This window comes from Dufourea novaeangliae, unplaced genomic scaffold (genome assembly GCF_001272555.1).
Source record: "Dufourea novaeangliae isolate 0120121106 unplaced genomic scaffold, ASM127255v1 scaffold89, whole genome shotgun sequence".
Lineage (NCBI taxonomy): Eukaryota > Metazoa > Arthropoda > Insecta > Hymenoptera > Halictidae > Dufourea > Dufourea novaeangliae.
The window spans coordinates 4932891-4959697 of record NW_015373988.1 but is presented as its reverse complement, the minus strand read 5'-3'; the positions used below and the strand labels follow the sequence as shown (position 1 = coordinate 4959697).

General features: G+C 39.8%; 1 protein-coding gene across 7 annotated transcripts in view; it reads left to right on the top strand.

Moving 5' to 3' along the window:
• Positions 1-26807, top strand: part of LOC107187614 (tropomodulin) — a 99986-nt gene that overhangs the window by 28803 nt on the left and 44376 nt on the right. The window contains exons 1-2 of one of the 7 annotated variants that reach the window (XM_015575753.1): positions 1662-1698; positions 3106-3335. The exons of 5 other annotated variants lie outside the window; for them this stretch is intronic. In XM_015575753.1, coding sequence (XP_015431239.1) covers positions 3231-3335 — 105 coding nt within the window. In that variant the 5' untranslated portion in view covers positions 1662-1698; positions 3106-3230. Of the gene's footprint in view, positions 1-1661; positions 1699-3105; positions 3336-25513; positions 25664-26807 lie in introns of those variants that run through there. One more of the 7 variants, XM_015575755.1, reaches the window with a different exon arrangement.

Here is a 26807-nt window from a genome sequence, read left to right as displayed (position 1 = left end):
CAAGGTCTTCCATACATTTGCCAGCACTATGAACACACAAATTCCCTGTGATTGCTTATAATTTTTCAAACAAAAAAAAAGACGATTGCGAGGATCGTACACAAAAAGTTCCAATAATTCCACGGAAGACTAATAATTTTTCGAAAGAAAGACCACGCTATTTATTAAACACTCGATGAGTTTCCCCTCCCCCCTCCCCGCGAGAGCATAAAATCGGCATGAATCCATCGAAGCTGTGGGGTCGATCATAAAAGCGGGGATATCTTACGATTTCGTTCACGCTCCCGTCGCTGTCAACGAGCCAGTGCCGCAGGAATTCGATTTACGGACGCATCCCCTCGATATTTGATTTATTTCACGAGCCGCGTGGACCGAAATGGAGACCGCGCACCCCATTATTCCTCGGGTCGATTCGCGTCACGCTCTCCTTGCCACGGGTTGTTTCTTTTTTCCAGATTCGTCCGTCGTCCATCCTCTCGTAATCAAGGCCCTTTGTTGCCTTTAAACCATACCAGCGCTGAAAGTTTGACGATCGACGCACGAGGAAAAGTATGGTTGTTCTCATCCATGAAGTCTGATCTGAATTAATCTCGGGACTTGGGCTAGCTTTGGGACCGTTTTGGGACCTAGTTTCTAGTTTGGTCCTAATTTCGGTCCTAATATATGATTCGGTTCCAGATTCTGGATTGGGCCTAGTTTCTGGCCTGGTTTCCGACTGGGGCCTCGTCTTGAGCCTGGGTTATGATTTGGGCCCGTTTACGGTTTCAAGCTTAGTTTTCCTCCAGGATTTTATGTTAGGCTTACTTTCATCCTTAGTGTATATTTCTGGCCAAGTTTCCAGCTGGAGATTTGTCGCGCGCCTAAGGTTTGATTTGGGCCCACTTTTGGTCTCAAACTTAGTTTTTTTTAGGCCTAGTTTCGTCCCCAGTGTATATTTCATGCCTGGCTTCTAGTTTGAACATATGGAATTCAGGGCCTAGAGTAAGGTTTGGGCCCATTTTCATTCTTGAGCTTACTTTCCGACCTCTTCTTTAATTTGGGCCTAGTTTCAGCCCTACCTTTACCTTCAGGCCTAATTCCTACCTTGAGCCAATTTTCCGGCCTAGTTTCCGGTTCGGGTCATCATAGTTCATCCGACATATAGTTTAATCTTTACCTAGCTTCCGGGCCTTGGGACCTAACCCAGTTGTTCCGCTTCATCTTCTACACTCTCCAACCACATCTCTGCACACTAAAAAAGACCAAGTTAACTACCAACCAGAACAATCACCACTTCCTCTATCGAGAACCTACGACCCTTCCAAAACAGACGAACCACATTTCAAGACGGACCACATCGTCGAAAGGTGCACACGGTCTCGTAAAGACTTCCGCGAGTGCCGCGGACCCAAATCGTCTCGCCGTGTGATCCCTTGACATTGCGCATACCGTAGATCCATCCGCGACCGCTACGTAGCCTCGTGTGTGGGGTCTCCGGTCCGCGGTTCTTTTCCGTGGCTAGCGTTGCGTCGCCTACGGCATCGGTGTTCGCCGCGAAGCCGAAGCGTGCTCGCGAGGCTCAGTCGCGCGTGATCCACCTCGAATCGCGCATTCGTCCTCGCACGAAGAAGCCAGCAGCTTTTCGCGAACTCCGTGACACCGTATCACTTCTACCCTCGCGACAACGTGGCCACCGGGTTCGTCCGATGGGGCGAGCACGTAGGTATCGGTCCCAGTCGAGTCGTCTGGCCGATCGTTAAATCGCGGGACGATCGAGGAACTGCTCCCGGGCAGCCTTCTGGAGTCATCTTCACGCTCCGCGGATGTTCTTGCCTGAAGTACAGTCTGTTCTGCGTGAGCGTGCTGCTCGTATCGGTGAAAGACTATTATACATTTGCATACTGGAGATATTGTGGATAAGTTAAACGAGCCAAGTATTTCCTAATTCAACATTCGTATCAGTTTCTTGAGTCGCTTTTGAGGACCATTGGTCCCTTGGAGCTAAGTGCTGTGTATGCTAAGCTGGAATATGAGGTTGTACATTATGTTGGTCGTGATTGGAGTAATATGGAGTTTTGGTACTAGCATGCGATCCTGATAGTTGAATTTTGGTTATTGTTGGAGGTAGTGATGTATCGAATATGTGAGATATGAAGGTATTTCCGTCTTTGCGTTGGAAGTTTGGACGGAAATATGCACGGATGATTCGACGTTCTATGTCGAGAATGAAGGAGAGTGGTTTTGTTATCGAGTGGGTGTATAGTAGATACTTTGTTGTCTGGCGATTTGATTGTTTTCGTGAGGATATCATTGGTAAACTCTTGTATGACAGACTGTACAGTTGGGCGGTTCCATCGCTGACCATCCTGCGATGAAATCGTTGGCATTAACATTCTGGGAGCTTCGTTAGTGCCTGTAGAGGTTTCAGAGACTATCAGTCTGGTCCTGCTAGTAATCTTGCCACGAATTATCTACCATTGTACCTTCGATTATGTTCTTGGAACAACTGTGTGACTTCTTTCAATTTTTTACTTCCTTCAAACTGTAACACTGTTTTAGTGGATCTTGTCTTTAATTCTATTGGTAATTTTCTGTACAGAATTTAGTACTAACTTTTGTATGTTTGTCTTAAGTACCGTAATGTTTCAATGCAAATTTATTTCACCCCATTGCTAATGCTCCCACGAAGAATCTAATATTATTCTTGTCCTAAGAAATTCATTAGAATTTCCTAGTGTTTCCTACATGAGTTTAACTTTATCCAGAAAGATCCGTGAAGATATGAACTTACAGGAACATCAACAGTCAAATCGCTAACTAAACGGTTACCAGAAAAATAGCTACCAGCACTGTTATTCTGAAACCTTTCACAGAATCTCTCGATATTTGGTAAATTCACAAGAATTCTATCCTCAATATCCCAGTGAAGGATCCATTACCAATCGTTCTACCATCCAAGGAAAGACTATTTGGTAGTGGATACGAGGCTTATGCCACCGAGTAGAAGACACCGGAGGCTTCTAAAGAATATTTTAAACTAAAAGTCCCGAAAGTTCCTCGGTTACGCCCTACGTTAACGCGTATCCTCCCGTCGACACCCGGAACGATCAAGGATTATCGTTTAAGGAGCAGGACCGTTCCAGTGTGTATCGTAGCTCAGGGAAGGGATTACGTTGTTCCACGGAGCCTCAGCCGCGAAATCCAGTGAAATTTTAATAGTGCGTCGAATCTGAGGGACCGTGCCAGTCGTCATGGCGACCACGGAAGTTTTCCAGGACTGGGACTCACCCCTCAGCTCCATGACCAGGACGAGCACCACCCGTAAAACTACCACCACCACCACGACCAGGCGAGAGGTAAGATGAGAGGATGATGAAGCAGCATCAAGATCGACTTTAAAAAGATCCAAGGGAGCAATTCAGAACTTGTTACCTTTTGGTAGTTTATGGTAGCCAGAGAGTGATCAGAGAAATGAGAAGTCTTTAAGTGATCGGAAGCGTTTGAATGTCTTGTGCTAGGAAAAATTGGATAGTTGGTCTTGTTTTCTGTTAATTGTAGGCACTGGGGTCTTCTACGATAATTTTATAGGTCACAATTTCTTTGGATTGTGAGGGTTTTCAGATTTGAAATTGTTCGGGTAGATACATTGTACGGTTTGTTGAATCAATGTTGCATCTTAATAATTTTTCGGATATTTGTACGAATAATAAAGAGCTTCTTATAGTAGTCAGGAAACCTTGAAGATAACGTTTGGGTATCTTGGATCTTCTTACAGTCTCTTTAATAGCAGACATTTCATTCCCTGTTCGATACTGTCTTCCGTAGCACCATGCAAATCTGATGATTTTACTCTGTTACTTTTAGACCTTCTAATCTTTCATACATTGGGGACTAGTTCTATTAATACCTGTATTAATTTTCATAAGTATTGCCTTTAAATTTTACACATAAGTTTTAGCTTTCACTAAAGCTAAACATCAATTACTTCATATGGGATCCATTCGCAATCATTACCAATAAAGTACACCGTATGAACTGGCAACTGTTTAAAACTGGACGATTCAGAAATGAAACAACAGATATTCTTCGTACGTACTTACATACAACAAAATTCGAATCTACAGCCAAAACATTCTCGGCCGATCCGTGCAACGTACGTGCACGGACAGCAGAATGTTCTTACAAAGATATCTAATCGAATTACATAACGCAGCTCTTGATCTCGTCAAATAAATCATACGGGACCGACCGACCATAAAGCAGAGAGGTTGCCCAATCATGAAAATAGCGCGTATTTCTCCCGCCGTTCGCTCGGAACGCGAATAACTGAAACATCTTCCGGCGGTTGCTATGTCGTTCAGCGTGCGTCTAGCGTGCGAAAGGTATCCCGAAGTCACCTTGCTGTAGAATAAATGCGTGAATATAAACAGTCGCATTGACAATAAAATAAAGCAATTCTCGGTGTATTTTACAAACAGTCACAAGAATTCTTTAGATAAGACGTCGTCTATGATCCACTCACGACCGCCAATTCCTGCACATGTTTTTTAATCCTCGTTCGTCCTTCGTTTTTTCCCAACTTAAATCGTACTTCGGTGTCGAATTGACAGAGTGGTAAAAAAATTAATATAATCTAGAGATAAACAGTTAATTTTGCAGATTTTTTAAAATTAATGTCACGGAGTCTCTGCTAAATTTATCTAAACATGAAGTGAATAGAGTAAATCTTCGATGAGTGTTCGAAGGCTCCTCGCCACTGAACATGAAATATTTCGTAAACTATTGGTCATATGCGGCGGGAACAAATACCTTTCTCTTCAGAATTCCAAACTCTATCACTATATTAAACCTCATTCAAAAGTCAGCGATTTGAACACTCGTCTAGAATTGACTGCAACATAATTTCTTAGGAGATAAATCTGTCAAATGGAAACAAGGAACAGATATGGGCTACCTTCTTCTCAGTCCAGGTCACAATTTAGTCTCAAGAAAGATCTAATTTATGACACTGTCATGGTCATTCGCTTTACTTTCGCTAACATCCACGTCGACGATATCCAAGCAACCGTCGGACAGCGTTTCAAGGAGCGATTAAATGTTTCTTACCATCGCCTAGGTGAAATTCGCGTGTTTCGCGGACGATAAAGCTCGCAGTCACGCGGCTCCGCATTCCTCCGTCGATCTGTTGGATCAAAGACAGCCGAAAATCGCCGGCTAAATAAAGGCCGAAGCGAGCGAGCGAGCGAGATCAGGACCGAGGGAAACTGGGAATAATCCCGTGCAATAATTTGCGTAACGCAGCCACGCTTTTGGAAGCCGTTCGCGGGCGGACGGCGTTCCCTGCGATGTTTCCTGCGTTTATAGGATCGTTGCCAGTACCCAAGGCCGATATGCCTCTCCAACTAAAACCGTGATAAACACCCGTGAAAATCGCGAACGCGCGCGATGAGTAATCCCGGCAGCTCTCTGGGCTGCTTGTTTCTTTGGTGTACTCTGCCCGGGGTGCCGTGGCACTCCGCTGAAAAAGCAACGATCGTTCTGAAAAGCGACGGGTATATACTTCGTCGTATCGAGCACGATGTCAGGTTCCGTTGAACCTGGACGAGCAGATTGAAGATGGTTTGTGGGGAGTCGCGAGAAGGGAAATTAAAGCGTTCACTGCAACAGAAGATGTGCAGATTCTTTAAAGTAAAAGTCACGGAGCATCTGCTAAATTTACCTAAACATGAAATGAATACAGGAAATTCTCGATGAGTGTACAAAAGGTTCGACGGTACTGAGTATTAAGTGTTTCGTAAACTAATGGTCATATGCGGCTGAAACAAGTACCATTGGCTTCAGAATTCCCTCCTGTACTAAAACTTATTAAAAAGTCTGCGTTACACCTCTCCTTGTCAATGCTGAGGAGCCTTCGAACACCCGTCGAGGATTTATCGTAACATTATTTTTTAAGAGAAATGTGTGAAATGGACACAAGAGACGAATGTGGGTTAATTTCTTCTTAGGATAGACTAGTATTTCCAAAGAATTTACTAAACATATGTGTTGAGCAACTTTAATTCCAACGCTGGTTGCGATGCAAATAGGAGGGGGAGTTTATTAAACTTTATTGAAGTATTTATTTTCTTGTACCAGCACGTTTCCTGCGTGAAAATCCCGAAGTACACATTGAGTAGACAAGCCGTTTTTCCGTTCATATTCGAAGAAGAGAATGGGAAATTTTTATGCAGGACATATCGACAAGCTGTCAGAAATATTGCATGAGGTAATACATGTTCTAGATCAGTGTAAAAATGAGGAGGAAAGCGGACTACCACTTTGATTGGTTTAATTTACATTAGAATAGCGATCACCAATGACTAAGGATGTGCAAAATGAAAAGCTAAGAATTGTCTATCGGTGACTGTAATTGCAATAAATATGCTAAGGGACTTGTGAAGTAAGTGATGAAATAAATTTTTCTTAATTTGTCTTTGTCACATTTTACATGCTAACATGAAAAACATATTGTCAATAAAATTATCGTGAAACGAGGTATGCAGAAATATATTGCGTTTTTATGTCTTCGATCCCCAGTTTCCAGACCATCAGACGTTGACTATGAAATAGCTACAATGAAAACGAACGTTATTTCAGATTTCGACTTTAGTCTGTTATTATAACAGTAACAAATCGCAGGAATGGTTCTGATCACTTTTGTACAAGATTTATGACGGGATAACGACCGGAAAGTATCGTAAAGCCTTCTCCTTTTCACTTTATTCTGGAGGGATCATCTGGACAATGTCTGACGTGCAGTTCCGGCATGAGTCAGAGAAACGGGCGTTAAAACGGTCGAAACTTGGTACCTGAGTTTCTACCATTCGCCAATCAACTGCGTCCTGAATTTTTTTCTATAACGAATGTTCAGGTGCTTGAACGTGACTTCGAGTATTCAGTGTCCTTCCGACAGTGAAAGTGGTAGGATGTGTCTGAAAATTGGTGCTGTTAGTGAGTGATTTTTACATTCATTTACTTAATTTTACTTCTTTATTTTTTAATTTTTGACTCAACTTAATTTCCTTAATTCAATTTACATTCTTAAATCTGTAATGATTTCAATAACCAATTGATGCAATTGGGTTTATTAATATCTCATCGTACTATTTTCTGTGCTATATACTGTTATATAATGAAGCTTCTTCGCTATAGTGGAAAATTCTTTTTCTTTTTCTTCTAATATTATTCTAACGATTAGAATTGCAATAATGGACGTACTAATAAGCGTGATTTTGTGTAAGAAAGTACAAGACATTAAAATCACGGTGAAGCAGTGTAAAGATACAATTCAGGGTGGAAGTTTATTAAAAAAGTCACGTCCAAGATTGAGTTGCAGTAAGGCACGTCGGAATATTTTCAACGTCGGCCACCTGTTCCCAAGATTATTGATAGGTACTCGTGGACACATATTGAACTTGATGATGAACTGGCTTAAGCCCTCGATCGCGACGAGATGCAGTGTTGTTTAGTCTAGGCTTCCGAAGTTTTGCGCAGTTTACACGGCAAAATGCCATTCGTGTCTTACCCTTAATCCCGCGACGCAGCGCGTGGAATTTTTGGAAGAAAGTTTCGACGCGGCTTAGTTATTATTTATATCACGTTTGGAACATTCTTCCGTAACGTTGCGCGACATATTTTCGAGGTAAATGAGGATCGTCGCTTGCATTATCGTCGCTAATTAAAGTAAACGAAAAAATAGAAAACAAAATTCGTGAATGTAGAATAATAAATGATTGAAGTAAAATCATTTACAATATTAACACTATAATTTTATATGTATTGTAGACCGTATTAAATAAATGTTTATTTTAGTACGGTCAATTTCTCTGGCAATGATATTATTTTCAGCATTATAAATGATTTCATTATAATATGTTGTGCATAATTCAAATAGCGTGGTATTTGAAAGTTTTCCAATCAAACTTTCCTGGTTCTGTGTCGTACATTTGCCTTTCGTTCGACAAATATTTCTCTTTAATGCTTTGTTATTCTTTTTTACTACAATACATTGCCACCGCGGTTCCTCTGCACTGAAAATATTTCGTCTCAGAATTTTCGGTTTCGTACTATTCTTAGAGTGCCTCAAGGGTTCGACGACCCTTTGCTAGTTAATCCTTGACATTCGCGTTGGTCTCGCGCAACACGACAATAATTCTTGCCTTTTCATCTGTACTTTATATAGAATTCAGGAAAGATAGCTCCGTTTTGTACCAGATCAAAATAAATGATTAAATAATGCGATAGAGACTATAGATTTCTAAATATGACATCGATTATTACACTGGTGATATATAATCTTTTTTAACTGGAATATCAAACGAAATTCCAGTTACACAGCCAATTACTCAAAGAATTGTCACAAAAGACAGTTGTTCAACTGAAAAAATATACTAAAAGAAATGTTACTGGAAGCCAAATAACTTATTTCAATATCCATTTTTTTTAGTGGACATCTCCTGGACATATCCCGGTTTCTATCGAACGGCAATTGATGTCCATAGCTCACTAGGTACAATAAATCATCGATTAATGTTCGAAGACGCCTCTGCTCTAACTGTTCAGACATCATCCCCACCATTCGGCGCTTGACTGGTTCCACGGGGGACTCCCCAGTGGTAGGGATGACGTTTGAACACTCAGTGTCGAGCAGCCTTCGAGCACTCATCGATGATTCACTGTAACGTATACATATGACTTTTTTGCAGTAAACGGTCTATGCAGCCTACAACAGTGGTACTCTGCCAAAAAACGAATTCCTTAGAAAAAATAGAAATACAGACTCCTCTCGATTATCGTCAGGCTTGTTCTACGCGATTATTGTCCAGGCGTGATCTCCACCACTGGGGGAGGGGGAGGCCCTGGAACCTGTGAAACGCATACTTTGTTGCCCCTCCGCTTTTGATACAAGCGAATACGTGCCTCTGAATGATCGAAACGCGTTTGGACGTCTTCGAGGCCAGTGATCTCGTGCCAGAACACGGGGATCGGTTGATGGAAAATGCGTGTACGCGCGCCCGGTCCCACGGATTCCGGAAGGTTATCGCGGTATCTTTACGGATGGTTTACGATTACGAAACGGACGATATAGCACGCGTTAGTCCGCGGATGGCCTCCGCTATTTCCATCGGCGGAGCCTTCGGGCAGGCACCTATTTAAAATAAGCAACTTTACGGTGCATCCGCGGCTCGAGCTGCAGGCCTTCACTCTTGTGTCACTCTTCTATTTCCAGAGGCCTCGCGCGCGTCTTTCGCCGTCGCGATCCGTCCACTCGAAATAGGCGTTTATTTCTCTCCCCCTCGACACCCCTTTCCTGTCACGATCATTTAGCACGTTTCGTTATCAGAATCGATTAGCGAGACACACCGCCCATTATCTCGGAAAATTAATGGTGTCAGTTTTTCTTTCGAATGAATGTTCCAACGGTTGGTCGCTGTCAGTGGTCGTTAACGAGATAATGCATGCTGGAAAGACCGTCTGTTCGTTGTAGATCGATCTATTAGTCTGCGTACACTACGGGGGAAAATATAAACCTAATAGTAACTCAAGTTCTAATGTGAAAAAGGTACAAAAATCTTTAATCAGTAGCCTGCGGATCTTTATGCAATTACAGATTTTTGGTGGTTAATTTACAAGGACTTGGAGTCAAACCAAGATCTGTTTACTTTATTCACTATTCTACTAGGTTCCAAAAAAAATACTTGAAAATTTATCAAACTGTTGAGCATAGTGAATTCTAATGAATCGTGTGTGTCATAAATGCATAAAATCTACAGTCTAATAATCAGCTATTCCAAGCCCAAGTAACAAACCCTCTTCTTCGCAAAAGTCATTTTTACTATCGAAATATGGAGATTTCTGAATTTTTTTGAACCCGTCCACCAAACCACCCCTAAATGTAAATCCTCAGAAACTGAATTTTATTCACCTTTAATTGTACCTACGCTTGTATCTTCACATTTAAAATATCAACCGATTCACGGTTCAAGTATCGAAAGACCTGTAGCATATAATGGCGGTCACCATCATCATCATCATCGATGTATCTCGCCGCGCCATATAAGATACGGTCGTGTGCACCATTTAACTTTCCTCTGAGAGAGACTGTTCCTTAAGATTCATAGTTATAGGAATAATTAAGGCGGCGTCATGATGCATCGTTGGGCAAAGAACGATGCATCATCCCCGCGGATGATGAACGAACGCCCGGTCATCAGCTGCGTGTGTCTAGGACACGTAGGGACCTCGCGTTTTCGAGCAATCAACGGCGTTACAATAAGAATCTCCGACTGGGAGCTCTGGAAATAGAAAGAGCGACGAGAGCCGTTTAGAACAGGGATGAGAAGACTGCGGATTTTATGCATTTATTGCGTAGAGGACTCCGAAATAGACTAATGTCTCGATAAGTGCGACATACTCGGGTCCACTTTGGAGCGTTCATGGCAAGATGGAAAGGTTTTCAGCTCCTCATAAATTTGTTTTTTACCCGAAGCTGAGCTTCTACTTAGCTTTTGTTTACTCTGTTTTGATCGATTCTAGAGGGGGAACCCCCAGTGGTGGGAATAACGCCGTTTCTCGTGTCGCATACATCGAGGAATTACTGTAGACTGAAAGATAAAACTTTCATCAGATGCTACGTGTTCTCTGTGTTTTTCTTAACTCAATAAGATATTTAAGGAAATTAAACTGGAAATCAGTTGCAAAGCTTGTAATGAATTCATATGTATGTTCAAATATGCAAAAATATTTTGTTATACAAAATAATGGTGCTGGAGCCGCTTCTGTAGAGCATCTTTTCGATCGACTGTTTCCGCGGTGGCGTCGATCATGTTTGCTGTGTTTGAACTAAAACAAAAAACAAGAATTTTTTATTTCCTAAAAGAAATTTACATGAGAAGTGCGTAGAATTTTTTAAAAAATGTTTGGTTCTATAAAAACGGTGAGCTTTTGAAATAAAAAAAATCGGTTTTGGGTAAAAACTTTTATACACAAACGTTTGTAAAAGAGAAAGTTTCTGAGATATCGAAAAAGTTCTATGTACTTCTGCAGTAAATTTGTTCTAGGAAATACAGGATTCTTATTTTTTGTTTTAGTTCAAACCTAGTGACCGTCATCGACGTCACCGAGGAAACAGTCGGCCGAAAAGTTGCTCTACAGAAATCGCACCAGCACCGCCATTTTTCTTAAAAAAAATATATTCCTGTTTATTTGAACACATACATGTATTTATTACAGGCTTCGGAACTGATTTCCAGTTTAGTTTATTGTATTCTCCGAAAAAATTCACCAAGGAACCTATGATTTTGCAGCGATCAGGGTGGGCTAACCCCTTAAGAATAGAAAGAAATTCCAACATTTGCTCTTGCGTTAATGAATTACTTCAAAAAATATCATTTTGCATAAAATTAAACGAAAGGTAAAGTAAATTAATGAATTGAATTTTCCAAGGTTGTAGTTACAGCAGCCCTTCTGGATTATTGGGTTTTTCAGTTTTAGCCCGATACAAAAAAAAAATGGTTGTTCATTGTTGATTTAGAACGATTTATGGTTCGTGCTGAGACTGATCAATGTTAGTAGACGATGATTTTCTTCTGATCTTTTGGTCACGCTTGAATTCACACGTCTTGGCAGTGTCCTAACGCGTGAAAAATGAAGACGCTCCGGCGATGTGATAGAGACACGGCTTAATAGACGCGACCATGAGTCGCGTATGTCTCACACGAAATAAATTGTTCCCAGTGCACTCTAGCATTCACCTTCCCCGTTGGAATGGCATCTCGTAGTTTCCGAATTAGTGCGGTGTTGGTATTATTAGTTTCCTGCATATTGTTAGCTCTCACGGGACTCACGACCCCTAGACATTTGACGGATAACCGTTTTGTTTTTTGCGTCATTATTTCCTTTCTTTGCTGGTCGCGTCAGGGAACAATATATTGATAAAATGGTCGACCTATTTAAATTGAATATTAGTTTGAAATATTCGAGCTGTTTTATGTTCAGTACTTTGTTGTTTTTTTTTCTACTAGAGAAATAGAAAATTATTTTATACGGTGAAGATACGTTGCTTTCGAAATATATTTTATATGTATGCACTATGTCAGTTAAATAATTTACTGCATTTCACAGAGCTCTAGACGATATAAATGCATAAAATCCGCAGTCTGTTTATTACTAATAGATTTCTGCATATTATATTATCACACCTCTAATTCTGTTTTCAAATTGTCTTCTACACTAATTCTGTCAAAATTTATTAGGATTACATTTCATTCAGTTACACACGACAAGTACATCCATGAACTCTAAAAGTTGTAACTTAAAATTGACGGTAATTTAATATGTTAGAATCGAACAAAAATTATACAATATCGACTGATACATGCTGCTTCGTATTTTCAATTAATTTCTGTAAATTTTTCAATCAGTACCATTGAAACTGATAAACTTCGAATCGAATCGGCCGATCCATAGATTCTTGAGCGCAAACTTTGGCAATTTTTGTTTAATGATTTTCGATTTAGAATCTCCATTGGCACCGGAAGTCGGGACCGGGTTCGAAACTCTGATGGAGGATTACGGCGCCGCCGGCTGCAAGGAGGATTAATAGACGCTCGCGTCTCGTAAATAATTCGAGCAGCTCGGATCTCGCGCTTCGCCAAAATCCACTCGTTTAAATTATTCCCGATCTTAACTTAAATTCCCTGCGATAAACAGCGGGTTTAAGACTGTGCCAATGCGTTGTGTTTCGGTGTATTATGTTCCTCGTGCGATTCCGGTGTACGTTCGCTGGTGCGTAGGAACGGGGACGAAAAACACGATCGAATTATTTTCTCTGATGTTTAATTTCGTTTCGCTGCGGCAGCTCCGGACACGAAACGAAAATAGGGTTGAAGAACAAAGATTAGAATGATCACTGTCGCGTCTATTATTGTATCTGGAATGTTAAGATTTTCATTGGTTTTATGGTAATATTTTGATGATCGTTACATTTCGAACTATAAAGAAAGAATATTGAGGATGGAAATCGTGAAATTTTTAATCGACGATTCTTTCATTCAAAAAAGCTATTCGTTTATTCCTGTAAAAAAAAAGCAGTACGGTACTCTAAATTCTATCACTACGTGAAGAATATTCATTACACTGTTCAGGAGACGTTAACAATTGGACATTTTTCCAATTTTTCTGACAGAATCGTTTCTCATTCGTCATACCTTCAATATACAGTACGCAATGTCGTGCAACTGCGAAGCATCCAAATTCTATTATCAGTTCGGAACTTGATTCTGCAGCTATATACCCAAAACGCCGTGGGCGACAAAGGCGGTCTCTACTTATTTCCTACGAGCGATTTTTCTTCAGAAATAAGAATAAGAAGCACATGTGCGGCATACCGTCGCGTTCCGATGTTACCCCCGAACGCTTCGATATATGCGACATCTGGCAAGAGGCTGGACGTTACCGAAATATAATCGTGTCGTTGAAAATGATAAAAACAAAAAGAAGCCCCGGTTACGCAATTGCGACTTTTATTATAACGTGTACTGCGCCGGAGCGTTTCGACGGACCGAACGGACGAAAAACGCCCCCGGAAGTGCGTCTTTCCGCGAGCGAACGGGTCGCGTTTTTCGCGCCGCTAGCGAAACTCTGGCTGTTCTTGCCGTGACAAATTGTCGTCAGGAACTCGTTAATTCGACACGAGTACAAAGTTTAGGCCTTTTGGCGTGCCTCGCCCCGACACCTGGCACCATTTCTTTGGCTTCCGCTGTCGGGTTTTCGCACCCCGGCATCCCCTGCAATCACGTTGATGATTAAAATCCCATTAACAGAGCGTCTTCCAGAGCTACCCGTTTCTCATCCCGACGAAAATCTCTGACATTAAAATCCCATTAACAGAGCGTCTTCCAGAGCTACCCGTTTCTCATCCCGACGAAAATCTCTGATAACTTCTGCTCAGACAACGTTCCCACCCTCTGACCGATTTTTTTAGCGTGACGACGGTTGAGCACCACTGACGTACCACACTTATTTCGTTCATCTTCGCACTTATCGATGTATTTTCGGGGGCTGAGAGTAGTGTGCAGCAACCTTCTTATGAATTATTGATTCACCTACGCTTCGCCATTATTACAGTGATCCCTCGATGAATGTGACACGAACAACTGCGTTATTTCCATCACTGGGCGGGTCCCCCTCTGCACTAATCAAAACAAAGTAAACAGAAGCAAAGCAGAGGCTCAGTTTCGTGCAAAAAAAAAACAAATTTATGAGGAGCTGAACACCTTTCCGCCTTGCTCCACTCATCGAGACATTATTGTAAATTACTTTTTAAGTACATGATAGGGGAGATCTAGGGGAGGCTAGTTGTTATACTGGTTGGTTCTCACATTTCGTATAATTTCGTTACTAGATGTCAATTTTAAATTAGTAATAATTAGAGAAAAAGAAAATTGTGAATTAGAAACCGTGAACTATCCCCGGTGTCCCCTAACATTTGCATTCAAGTTCGTATTCCGCTTATCAGAATGTAAGGTGAAATTTATGTTCAGGAGACACGATATGTAAATTTTTTCGCTTGAAGGTAATTATATATTTCTGTAGCTCACTGCTCTAAATGAAAACTATGTACTATTACAATTAATGCGACAATTATAGAATATGATCGAGAATTCCTTTTTCGACAGAAGATTAAGCCACTCGACTCGGTTACGCCGTTTTCGATTCCCTTTTCTTCTGGGTAACGGTCGGATCACCGGTTTTCCAAGAAAATAAAATATACGACTTTGTTTCACTCCTTCGAGCCTCGCGGAGGGGGCCAGTGCTCCGTAAGAGCAGCAGATAAAAGAATTATAACGATGAAATCTCCTTTCGTATCGCGGGAGTCCGCACTCGAAACGCGTAATCCTCTCGGGGCGGCTCTCATCGCGGAGGAAAACGTAGGAGTTAAGAGGCCGGAGGGCGCTCTGCCGATGAACGATCTCTCGCGCTCGGAATAAAATCACGGCCGGTCTTCTGTTCTTTTTTCTTTTTTTTTTCCGACGGAGTATTCTCTCCGTTCGACGGAATAACGGTTCGCCCCCGGTATTTTTAACGGCGGAACGCTCGAAAACGTGGCTCCTTACGTTCAACCGTTTTCGCCCCGGCGGCAGCTGGATCGCTTTATTTTTTCATCGCTGCTACCGTCAATATTATTATTGGCCCCAACGGGAACTACGCTGATCCGCGGGATTTCGCGAACGCAAAAAACTGGGTCGAAATAATCCCATCCGTCAATGAACCACCCTTCGCTTTTCGCTTCTGAAGGGAGGAAGACGAATTGTACGAGAGGTCTGGTAAGGGTGATCAATATTTCAGAAATCTGTTGGTTAGAAATTGAACTGGTTAAGTGGAGAGGACTCTGGGTATCAGTGAGTTAATTGATTCTTTCTTCTGTGAATTTAATCACATCAGAAGAACAAAAGATGGAACTACTTAAGGCTAAAGTAATTCGTTTCTAATCTCTTCTTGGTATTGCTTAAATATAAAACAGGGTATATTCTGAGATTTCGTGTATCTTCGACGTTTCAAGACGTTATTTGTACTGTTCTGGGAAACAAAGATACGTTAACTATTGTACATTCTAATGCTGACAACTGCCTGCTAAGATAGAGGCTGATAATCCTAAAGTTCGACTCGTAAGTAAACAGCGAATGTTCAAGCTGGTTCACATATTTATACATAGTGTGGATAAATTTCATTTCTTTTCTGTTAATTCTTCACGAAAAAATAAGTCGAAGGAATAAGACTTTTATTCGGAAGAATTGTCTTTGAACCGTTGTCCGAGTCCTTTGCTGCCGTGTCTGTACATTACAGACCGTTTCTACTTACCGCAAACACTGATTCCTGCAAATCGAATAAATTTCTCTAATGCGACTTTTTCATGACCAAAGCCTGGAATGAAACAAAATATATTTTGAATCTTCAATAACTAGAATTTATTCTTGCCTGTAGAATACATTAATTCCCGTGAAATTTCTTCGGAATCTTCAATAATGAGAATTTATTTTTCGCCGAGGGATAAGTGAATTTCCGCGGGATTTATTCGGTGTCTTCGATCAATTAGAGTGCATTTCTCGCCGAGGGACAAATTAATTCGGGCGAGTGAAGTTCGCTGCGCGGAGAGCAACACGCTTGCGGCTTTTCAAGTTCGTCGCGACAGAAGTCCTGATGGAAGACGAGGTCTTTGATCTTTTCGGTGCGAAGAGAGACGCTGGAGGAGTGGTTCGCGCATCCCCCGACTCCGTTTATAAAAATACATCCACGAACAGCGCCGCTATTTCGACCCGCCCGACCGATTCGCGGGCGTATTTTCAGATCTTGAACGACCTTGGACGATAAGAATACTCTGTATTTCCCTACTCGTACGAATGTCACTCGTTTCGAGAGAGAAAAAAGAAAGAATTTATAGCGGACCACCCTCGCGATACCCTCTTTTACAGCTCTTTTCGCGGTCACATGGGGGATTACAGTGAAATTGAAGCGATTTATTTCGAGTCTACGCGGAATCGACGAATAGAGCGTATTTTTAGTGTTAACTGTAGAAAAATAAGGTCTTCTTTATAAGATTCGTACGGAGTTTATTTTTTGCATAGAATAGTTGTGATTTAATTTATTGTTAGTCACCCTTGTTTTGCCCAAAGTCTGAACTCCTACTTACTCATACTGTTCTGAGATCCACAAGCATCTTCTCCCTACCACAGAGCAATAGTATACAAAACCCTATGCAATTTCGTAAAAGGTTAGATCTACTTCACACAGACACTTCAGAACTCCGAACCGTTTAGTGTACTCTTACGACACTCTGTTACGTGTATTTAAATAAACCTTTCCGAGATTTTTTAAAAAGTGTTTCACTCGATTCTGCGTCTCGGAATCCAACAATACCAGCCAGGGCTTTCGGATTCTGTACCACTGCACAGCATTCAATGCGTTAAGTAACGTTTCCTGTAGCTTCGAACAACTTCAAAGCAAGCATAACAGCTGGCCTCTTTGTCGGTTCAAACAAAGTTCTCCCTCGATGCAATTAGAATCGAAGAGTGCGACAACAGGAGTCGAATGCACTGGGTGCGAGCGTGTTATGTCGTTGATCTGGGTTGAGTGGTGCGTAAATAATCCCGCGTGTCAATTCGAATTTAAATTTAGCGCCGACGAAATCCGTCGCAGAGCCCCCACGCGGTCGCGAATCGATCACGGAAACGTTTCGAAGCAATTTCGAGGCGAGGGATGGACGTGGCAGTCGTTTTTAGAAACATTTTCGCGGCTTTTATGAATGTGAATAAATTGCGGAGAATTGCACAAATTCTCTAACTATCGAAATCAACTGTAGAGAAACCATTTGCATCGACTTGGCTATACCAGCCAGCTTAAAAACCGTACGAACTCTTCGGCCAACCAAATTGTATACTGGTTGGCACTTATCGAGTATGCAGTACAGTAAATCATCGATGAGTGCTCGAAGGCTGCTCGACACTGAGTGTTCAGACGCCATCCTTACTACTGGGGGGATCCCTTGTAGAACCAGTCAGGCGCCTAGGGGTGGGGATGACGTCTGAACACTTAGTGCCAAGGAGCCTCGTAACACTCATCGCTGATTTACTATATGAATACTATAAAAAGTATCACAGACATTTGAGCACTCAATGCCAAGGAGACGTCGAAAACAAATATCGATGATTTATTGTAAATATACAAGGTATTACGAAATTGCTGAAAGTTTGAAATAAATATTGTTTAGGGGGTATTAAGGCTCGATGGACAAGGTTTATGTTACTATAAATTAACAAACGTGGTCTGAAATATGTAATTGTTTATGAAGTATTAAGACTATACCTAGCGAACTCTTCAGAAAGGTAGGAATTAGTAGGCCAAAACCGGTCATTTTGACCGATCGTGGTAGGTTTAGTATTAAATTTTCCTCGTACAGGCCAGGTGTCCTAATATACTTTGCATTGTCTTCTCTGACGTCCACCCTTCACGGTAACAAATAACTTCCTGCAATTGTAATATTTACCATCCGCCACCAAGGATGAAAGAAAATACAAGTAGCGAGCAAAAGATGATTCTCCTGGCCTTGCGAGAGACACCACGGCCGAAGATTGACAAAGAGTCACGCGAGACGTCGTGTTCTCCCGCGTTGGCCGCTTACAAAGCGCGCGGTGACGCGCGTGGAATTTTATTTTCCCGCGTCCCTTTGTGGGCCGAATTCATCGCGACGCGTAACGATACCTGGAAGCAGTTTGTCGTGGCTCGCGATAATGGAAAAGAAACTTCCGGTCGTGAATAAGCGATCGGGGAGAGAACGAACCATTGTTAGCGCGACAGGCGAACAGATCAATAGAAAACCTTTGCTTTTTTCTGTTTTCAATCGAAGGAGCACTGTGGAGAATTTTTATGGTGTTCGATAATTCTTATCGATTATACAGTGTATAGCCTGAACGGGCGAGAGTCATTGTACCATTGTGTCTATACAGTGTGGGCCAAAATTCTTGTTGCCTAATAGTTCTTATGGATCGAAGTGAATTTTAATTTCGATTACAATGATTTATATTAGATGTACCAATAAGGAATCCATCATTTTATTTGAATGAAATTGTGATACGATTTGATTTCAGAATATATTGTAACACATTTTTTTGTGAAAATTTTGATTTCCTGTAAAATGAATATTAAATTTGATGGAACATAGTGGATTATTTATTGGTACATCTAATGTACAGGATGAATTAAAAAAGGGTTCATAACTTCTGGGGTAGATAGTACTTTAAGAATGATGAAAAAAAGTTCTAATAAGCACAGATCGAAAAATTAATATTTTCAAAGCTATACACAATTTTTGGTTTCGGTTAAAGCTAAGTTATGAATCCTTTTTTCGTTTCATTCTGTATAACTCGGGAAAATGAAATATTTGTTCAAAAACCAAATTCTCTGGTTGTCAAAGAATATAAGAAACATTCGCAAAAGTATCTAAAGGTTCCATTTAAAATAGTTCGAGAAAGAAATAGAAACAAATTGCAAGCTGTATGACGTTCCTAAACTTTTCATTAATTCAATAACTGACGAAGAAGGGAGGAACAAATACACGTGTGTATGATTTTTCTATAGTTTGAGTATTGAAAAACTGGTTGAAAAAAATGTTCAGTTGCATATTAATTGACTGCCTCATAAAGTAATTTAATTATACAAAGGGAAAAGTCAGTAATAGAATCGTTATAATCAGCGTTCTCTTCGTGTTTAACCTTTTTTTCTGTTTACGCGAGCTAACAAGCATTCTGGGAGCTTTCGAGCGGTCAGTTGAAATGCGAAAAATCGAGCGAAATTGGCTGATGGAATTTCCGCCGGTTTGTGGAAATATAATTATACAGAGCGATTGAAATACCAAAGAATCGTTCGTGTAAATATTTAACGGAAGTTGCAGAACCAAAAATCCGTGGAATCCGCGGGATTCGGACCGCTGATACCGCACGAATGGAATTTCGCGATCCGTTCCCTGTTCAATTCCGCTCATTATTCCCGGACTGCGCCGCTGTTTCGCAATGTTTCATCCTATCGACCATTAAACACAATATCATTACACAGTATTAAATACTTCTCGCGCGGAATGTCTATTAATATGACAGGATAATATGATTAACAGAACTACGTACAGTTTTGTTCATCAGCGATGGTAGGATTGATTATCAATTCAGGCAGATTAGTTTCAATAATCCATTTCAATGTAAAACGAAAAATTCATAATTTGTCAGTTGTCTATATTGCACATAAATTGATGGATGTTGAGTTACTTTAACCAATTTATTAATTTCGTAATAAATGTTGGTTTCGAACAGCAGAGTTTGGACGATTATGATTCATCTTGAACAGAAAATTTTTAATCGAAGGAAGAACCAATTTGAATCGATTGGTTTTATCAATATCCAATTGTCTTAATCCCATGTTTTAGGATTCTTAGGTACGCAAAATGAACGTGAACTTAATATAATTGTTAATGGTAATTGAAGTAAATTCAAATCAATGGTAGATTGAGTATAATTTCTGCTAGTTTAAGTAAACGAATTTGGCCTTATAATAAAATACAATATTGAACAAATTAAAGAACGGTAATGAAAGTCTGTGTGATAAACTATGAAAAGTATAGAACAATAATCTAATACAATTGTTAATGGTTATTAAAGGTAAATCGAAATCAATGACAGATTGAGTGTAATTTCTGTTTGTTTAGAACTACCAAAGCAGTCGAAATGACTGGTTCGTAAACTCTTATAAAAATGATTAAATTGTCATAAAACTATATTCCTTGAAATTCATCGCAACATTTCTTGCAACATATAAGTAAACAAGTTCCTTAATTTAACAATTTGTATATTTTCAATAAGTCATTCTAGTCCCCTTCACAAACGTGATAAAAATAAAAACACGTTCATCTTCGGTATATCTAATATTAAATAACCAAATTTAGCCATACAATAGACTATAATATTAGACAATCAGAGAACGATATTGAAAATCTATGTGACAAATAATAACTAGCATAGAAAACTGTCGATTGACATGTATATACGTGACATAAGATTAACGTTGTTTAAATCAAAGGCTCGAGAATTCCAATGCATCGTTCAAATGTGCGCGCGCGTGCACAAGACGTAAACAGTGGTGAATTTTTTGGGTTAACGGCGTGTCACTGTCGCAGTATTTTCACATTCCCGGCTGACTTAACATTGAACACACGCAAAACTGTACGCCTCGCATATCGGACGTGCAGAGAAGCCTTGCTCCGCATTCTCTTGCCGAATCTATCTCGGAACGCATTTCAGATGCATTCGATACGCTACTACCGCGGTCCCGGGGTCTCCTTGTGGACAAAATTAATAGACCCTGAGACACGCATTGGCCCGAGCCGTATCTAATATCGTCGACATGTCCGAATGACGAGGCGTACGCCCGTCACGCGAATCATTCGTTGATCCATCACGCTTCGATGACAGTGGACTGTTCCGACCTAACCGATCGCTTCCTGTCTGCACGTTTCGCATCCCGACGCCGATTGAATAAACTTCATTGTAACAGCGACAGAATAGATCTTTTATCGTCAGGTGAGTCAGATGGAGTTTGATTAGAAAGGATTGTTGTTAATCACACGTGTGTTTCACGTACATTACCATTTATAGTGTCTTCTTTGTTGAACGCCATCTGGGCATAATTCTTTCTTTTGGATATAAGGAAATCTGTGTGGAAATATAGGGTGTTTCTGAACTGGTTGTTTAACCCGAAAGAATGTGGTTCTGCATGTAGAAATAAGCGAGGAATGTGGAAAAAAATGTTTCCTTATGGTGCTTCATCTTTGGAGCAATCGAATCTGAAAAATTGCTGGAAACGGGTGATATTGAACAGAACTTGGCTAACGCGTCTGTTCATTACATTCCATTTCTACTTACTGTTAGCAAGAACACATATACGTGTTAGATGAATGTTGAAAATTAAATTTTGAAAACAAGACAGCCTGTAAAATGATTTTAAAAATTCATGTAACACATATGTGTGTATTCTTGCTAACAGTAAGTAGAAACAGGAATGCACTGCACAGACGCGTTGGCCAAGTTCTATTAAATTGCGTGCGGGTCATTCCACGCCAAATCGATCACTTTTTGTACTCGCTAGCAGGGATTTTACAAAATGAAATATATTGTAGTCCACGTGAAATTAGGGGGGTTTAAATCATAATTTTTCTGTTCCCGAATTCGTTTAAAAAATACAGGCCGCCTAAGTTTATTATGATTTTTTCCTGTTTTCCTGAAACAGCGATGTACTTAAGACTTTATATCTTGGAAACGATTTATTGTATCGCATTGATTTTTTCGTTTATTTTAATCTAGAAGGATTGCCCTACCATAATCACTTTTTGGTAATAAGAAAAATCTTAAAAAATATTTTTTTTTAATTTAAACACCCCTTTCCCCTTACAGTGAAAATCGCGGAAAAAGAATTTGTTTATAATTTTCGGTACTAAAAAATCAATTTTTCGTATAACAGAAAAATTGTTATAGTAGGGCAGTCCTTCTAGATTAAAATAATCGAAAAACTAACTGGATACGATAAATAGTTTCCAAGATATAAATTCTTAAGTACATCGCTCTAAAAGTGAAATATTAATATCAGCAAACTAGTATTTCACTTTGACTCAAAGAAAACGAATAATATTTCTGTTTGTTGAATCCATTTTGATATCGTCGCCACGAGTCTGACTCGACGTTATGAGGCAAATATTAAACAATATAGATCCATGACTTGTCCGGAAGTGACTACTGATTTCGTCGAGAAATAGTGGATTACGTGTCGGTACACGTAATACAAATGCGGAAAACCGTCGGAAAAATTCCGTGTCCTAGCTGGTTACCAGTTCATTTGCACCTGCGATTGGAAAATTCTCGGTCGTGCGGGTTAACGTTGAGTTAATTGAAACTCGCCAAGACATATTGAACTTGATCCCCAGCGCCCACTGCGAAATTTAACGTCCGCCTGCGAACCACTGCACGCTTCTGCCCCGGTCTGATCGCAATCGCCCCGGACCAGTTTGCCACCCACGCGTGGGAAACTAACTCGCTAAAAGGTCACCGCTGTGTGTACCCTTCCCCCCACCCCCCTTCCTTCCAGCGACCAGTTTCGTTACGACGTATTGTTGTTCGCGTTGCAACCAGGCGCGTGCAATTAATTAACCGGCCACCCGGAGCTGAACTGGTTCTTTGTGCAAAGAAAAGAAATCATCGATTACGAGAAAGTAATAGAGGCTTGATAAAAAGTACACAGAGAATAGCATAATTGGGAAACGAAGATCGATGAGGAATGTGGTATACGACTGTTGGAAAATTGAATGATAATTTGTTGAATTTGGTGTGTTTTGTTCCAGTAAAACAGCATATTAAAAGTGAATTGCCGCGAGTTCGAAGCTTGTTTTAGTTGAGGATGTGTATTGTCGTCCATAAGTTTGAATTAATCTTTAATCTTTGAATAGGTTTTTTATTCAATAGATATTTACGACATGATCACTTCTTTTATTCTAAAACATGTTTGCAGAATTTTACCTGGGTATGTAATATTTTTGATGACATTAATGTTTGTTTGAAAAGTTTGTCTTAAACTTTGAACGATAGTATATACTGAAGACAAAGCAATGGTATATAGGCTAGGGTAAATGTCCCAATTATTACCAGTGTTCTTAGTACTGTCACTTTATGTATTTTACTTAATAGAAACGTAACGTATGAAGACTCGTGTACAAAAAATTTTATTATATAATTGGGACTTTGATTTACAGAAATGCAAAAGAATACATGTGCTTGTATGTACGTGGTATTTAAAAAATAATATTGAAAAGTAAAATTGCAACATCAATTAGTATCCAATAGGTTTTCCAAGAAATTAAGTTCCTTCTTAATTGTATTGCACTGCCTATCTGTCAGTTCGTGTTAACAGCTGATGTTCCAGGAATATTTATTTGACTCTGAAAAATTTATTACTAATTATTTATAACGCCTATCGTAAAATTATATCTGAGAGTATCAGACGGTACATACTAATTAGGAAATGGCTATTTACAGTCAGCAATGTAACGTTTTACTATTTCAAGAATTCTTGCCCCATACTTACCGGTTAGATTTATTCAACTGCGCATGCTTGTGAAAGCAATATTAGTCGTTATCGATGTAATGACGTAAATAGGCGACTAAATAACCGTACGGTGGCATTTGAAGTGACATTTCAGCGGATGCATCATTTTCACCTAGCCACGTGTTACGTTCACAATCGAACTTCATTAATGACTAAAAATACGCGCCATAACATCGACAGATACAGAATGAAAGTGACAAGTTGTTTGTTACATTCGAGAAACATTTTCATTACGTCGGAATATAACGGCTTCGATATAAAAAAAAATCACTTCCCTATAAGGAAGTTTTTAAATAACACTTTCCTTGTGCTCAGCGCGATCCTCTTCCGTTTATTTCGATCCTGCTAACCCGATTCTCACGATTAACGTGAATTGTTTATCAGATGCGGCAGCTTTCTACCTCCGAGGAATGTTTAAGAAAAGAGGCGAACCTTAACAATGGATAAAAAAGGCTACGTTCCCTTTGGTTCTTCTCGAAAGTTTTCCACCAGCTGTCTTGAATTTCACTACTACATTCCTTGAAAATATTCGAGGAAAGTTTATATTATATTTATCCAGCTTATTGAAATTGTTACAGTTCCCTGTAACTTAAATGAAAAAAAAAACAAAAAAGTTAAATGTTACCCTTTTGATCTGACTTTGTTAAATGACGATCGAATTTTCTATTCTGCCATGTAGAATCGAGTTCAGTGAAATTGAATGTTATACAAACATTTGGGACATGATAATGGTTTTTCTGATGTAAGGTGTAATTTATGTGTTGACCGAGAAGTGCAACTTTGAAGCAACAACATTCTGGGATATTGTGTTCACGCCGACAAACAAATCGTTTTCTCCTCGAGGTCCGAGTGATATCATCTCGCAGACTCGAGAAGTGACCTCATCGCACCTACATGCTCGCAGATAGGTAGAAATGCCGTGTAAATCTTGACATCTTTTGCAAACGCATTTGTCCTTATCCCTTCGCGAAATATTTCCAGCTTTTGACGAGCTGTGACATTCTTTCGTCCAATTATTTTGTTTTTCTTTGTATTTGTTTTTCACGGCGCTTGTTTACCGTTTATCTGTTTACAAACTCGATTCGATAATGATTTTTATATCACGAAGACAGATATGTCTATGTAGAATCACGTGTTGTCAATCATCCATACGCTTCCAAAGTCTTTTAGCTGCCAGTGGATTCCTTTGAAATTAAATATCCTAATAAACGGAGAAACTACAAAAGAGTTTTCAATGCTTACAATATCTACCAAATTGACCCCCATGAGTCTCGACAGAAAAACCAAAAATCCCTCGTTGCAGTTATGAATAAGAAATGAATAAAAGCTGTAAACTAGCTGAAAATCAAATAACCATTTACCGTGCAGCAACTTCAAACATTAATTTACATTGAATAGTGTTCTTATTTTTTTTCTCCTCCGGGCCGAATGAAAAGTGCCCTTCTAGTGTCATTCAAACATAACGCGAGCGCATCTGCAACGTTCGTATAAACCGAGCGTCATTCATGTAAATTAACGCAGATCGAGTTAAGTCGTGTCGGAAAGCGGACGTCCTTAATTACCGGAGGGGACTGGAGAGCGATTACCGCTTCGTCTCTTTTCGAATGAAAACCCTGAAAAACCGGGCGCTAGGTTCCCCTCCGTCTATGGAAACGCTCTGGGCGAGCAGTGAAAGTCGTTGAACGCGGTCGCCGGTTGTTTGTAGACTTTGCTAGCCTAACACACGCCTCGCAATACCACTACTACCGACTCGTGTGGCCATCCTCTCGTCGAGCTTCCAGCATAAAAGTCAGTTGTTTAGTTGCGCTCCAGCCCCAGAGGCCACGTCTTGGTGTCCTCCTCGAAATCTCGAGTCCCAAAGGCCATTGAGCTGTTCGAGGGTTTGTTGTCAATTAGAAACTCCAGGAATTTCGGGAACTTCCGAGGCTGACCATTCGGTAACTTCTTTCGAGTAAGTACGTAACTGATTTTGTTTACGGACGAAGAGACTTGGAGGATGGGATTGAGCAGTTAAACGCACAGGTGGTGGTGACGATAACAGAAAATTTGTATTAATGTAGATCTTTCATTCGTATTGGAATAGATTTTTTGGTAATTAAGAGCTCTGTGGGGGTCTAGTTTGTTTTTTTTGTTAAATTAAACGAGATAATTGTGATATTTATTTAAGTTCTGGTCGGTGGGTGTCAAGGTCTGTAAACTTAACTTGGTAGAGTATTTTTCGAGGAGACGTGTGGATAGAAATTGTTTAGTTTCTTTTTCAGAAATCTATAATTTTCAGAAATGAATTGAATAATGTTCGAGGAATACATATTTTTTTATAGTATAAATAACATTGTTCTGAATAATTAAAGGCATAACAAAATTTGTATTTTTCTGTTATAATATTTAGCATTTGTGTAGAATGTTAGGTAAACGATGGTAAGATCTTTCGATTAAGTTTCAGTTCATTTTATAACATAACTTTTTCCAAGTTTACCATTGTTTCAGTTACTGACTCACTTAATTTTCTTAATAACTTCTCTAACTACATCAGTGATTTTGTGTGTTGTTCCAAGTATTCGTGGTTAACACGTTGTAAGTTATGTACGAAGTGAATGGAAGTTTAAAAAGAAGTTGATTCTAATTTCTAAACATTTCGAAATTCGATTTCACCTAACAGTACATGAATATTATTTCGTGAGTAGATCGTTAATTAATATATAGCGCCATGCCAGGGAACGAATCCCTTTCAATACGTATTATTCACACCTCATAAACCATAAACGATTCATGGAAACGTAAAACATGAATCGTAATTACCAAGTACTATGGGAAATAAACATCATAGAAAGTATGCACAATTTTGATAATTTTCATTAATCTTTCCACTTTCGGAGACTGTGAAATTCAATTTAAACATTGTTCCAAATGAGATACTCATTAGCTGGATTTTCGGGTACATCGTATATAAATTTTCTGTTACTTATTCTATCCTGGAAGTAACAAAATGTTTGAACAGTAAAAAATGTTGAAATAGAAACTTTTAACATTCTGAAAATGGAGCATACGTTCTGAAAACTAAGCGACAGTTACTGAATAGAAACTTGCAACTAGTT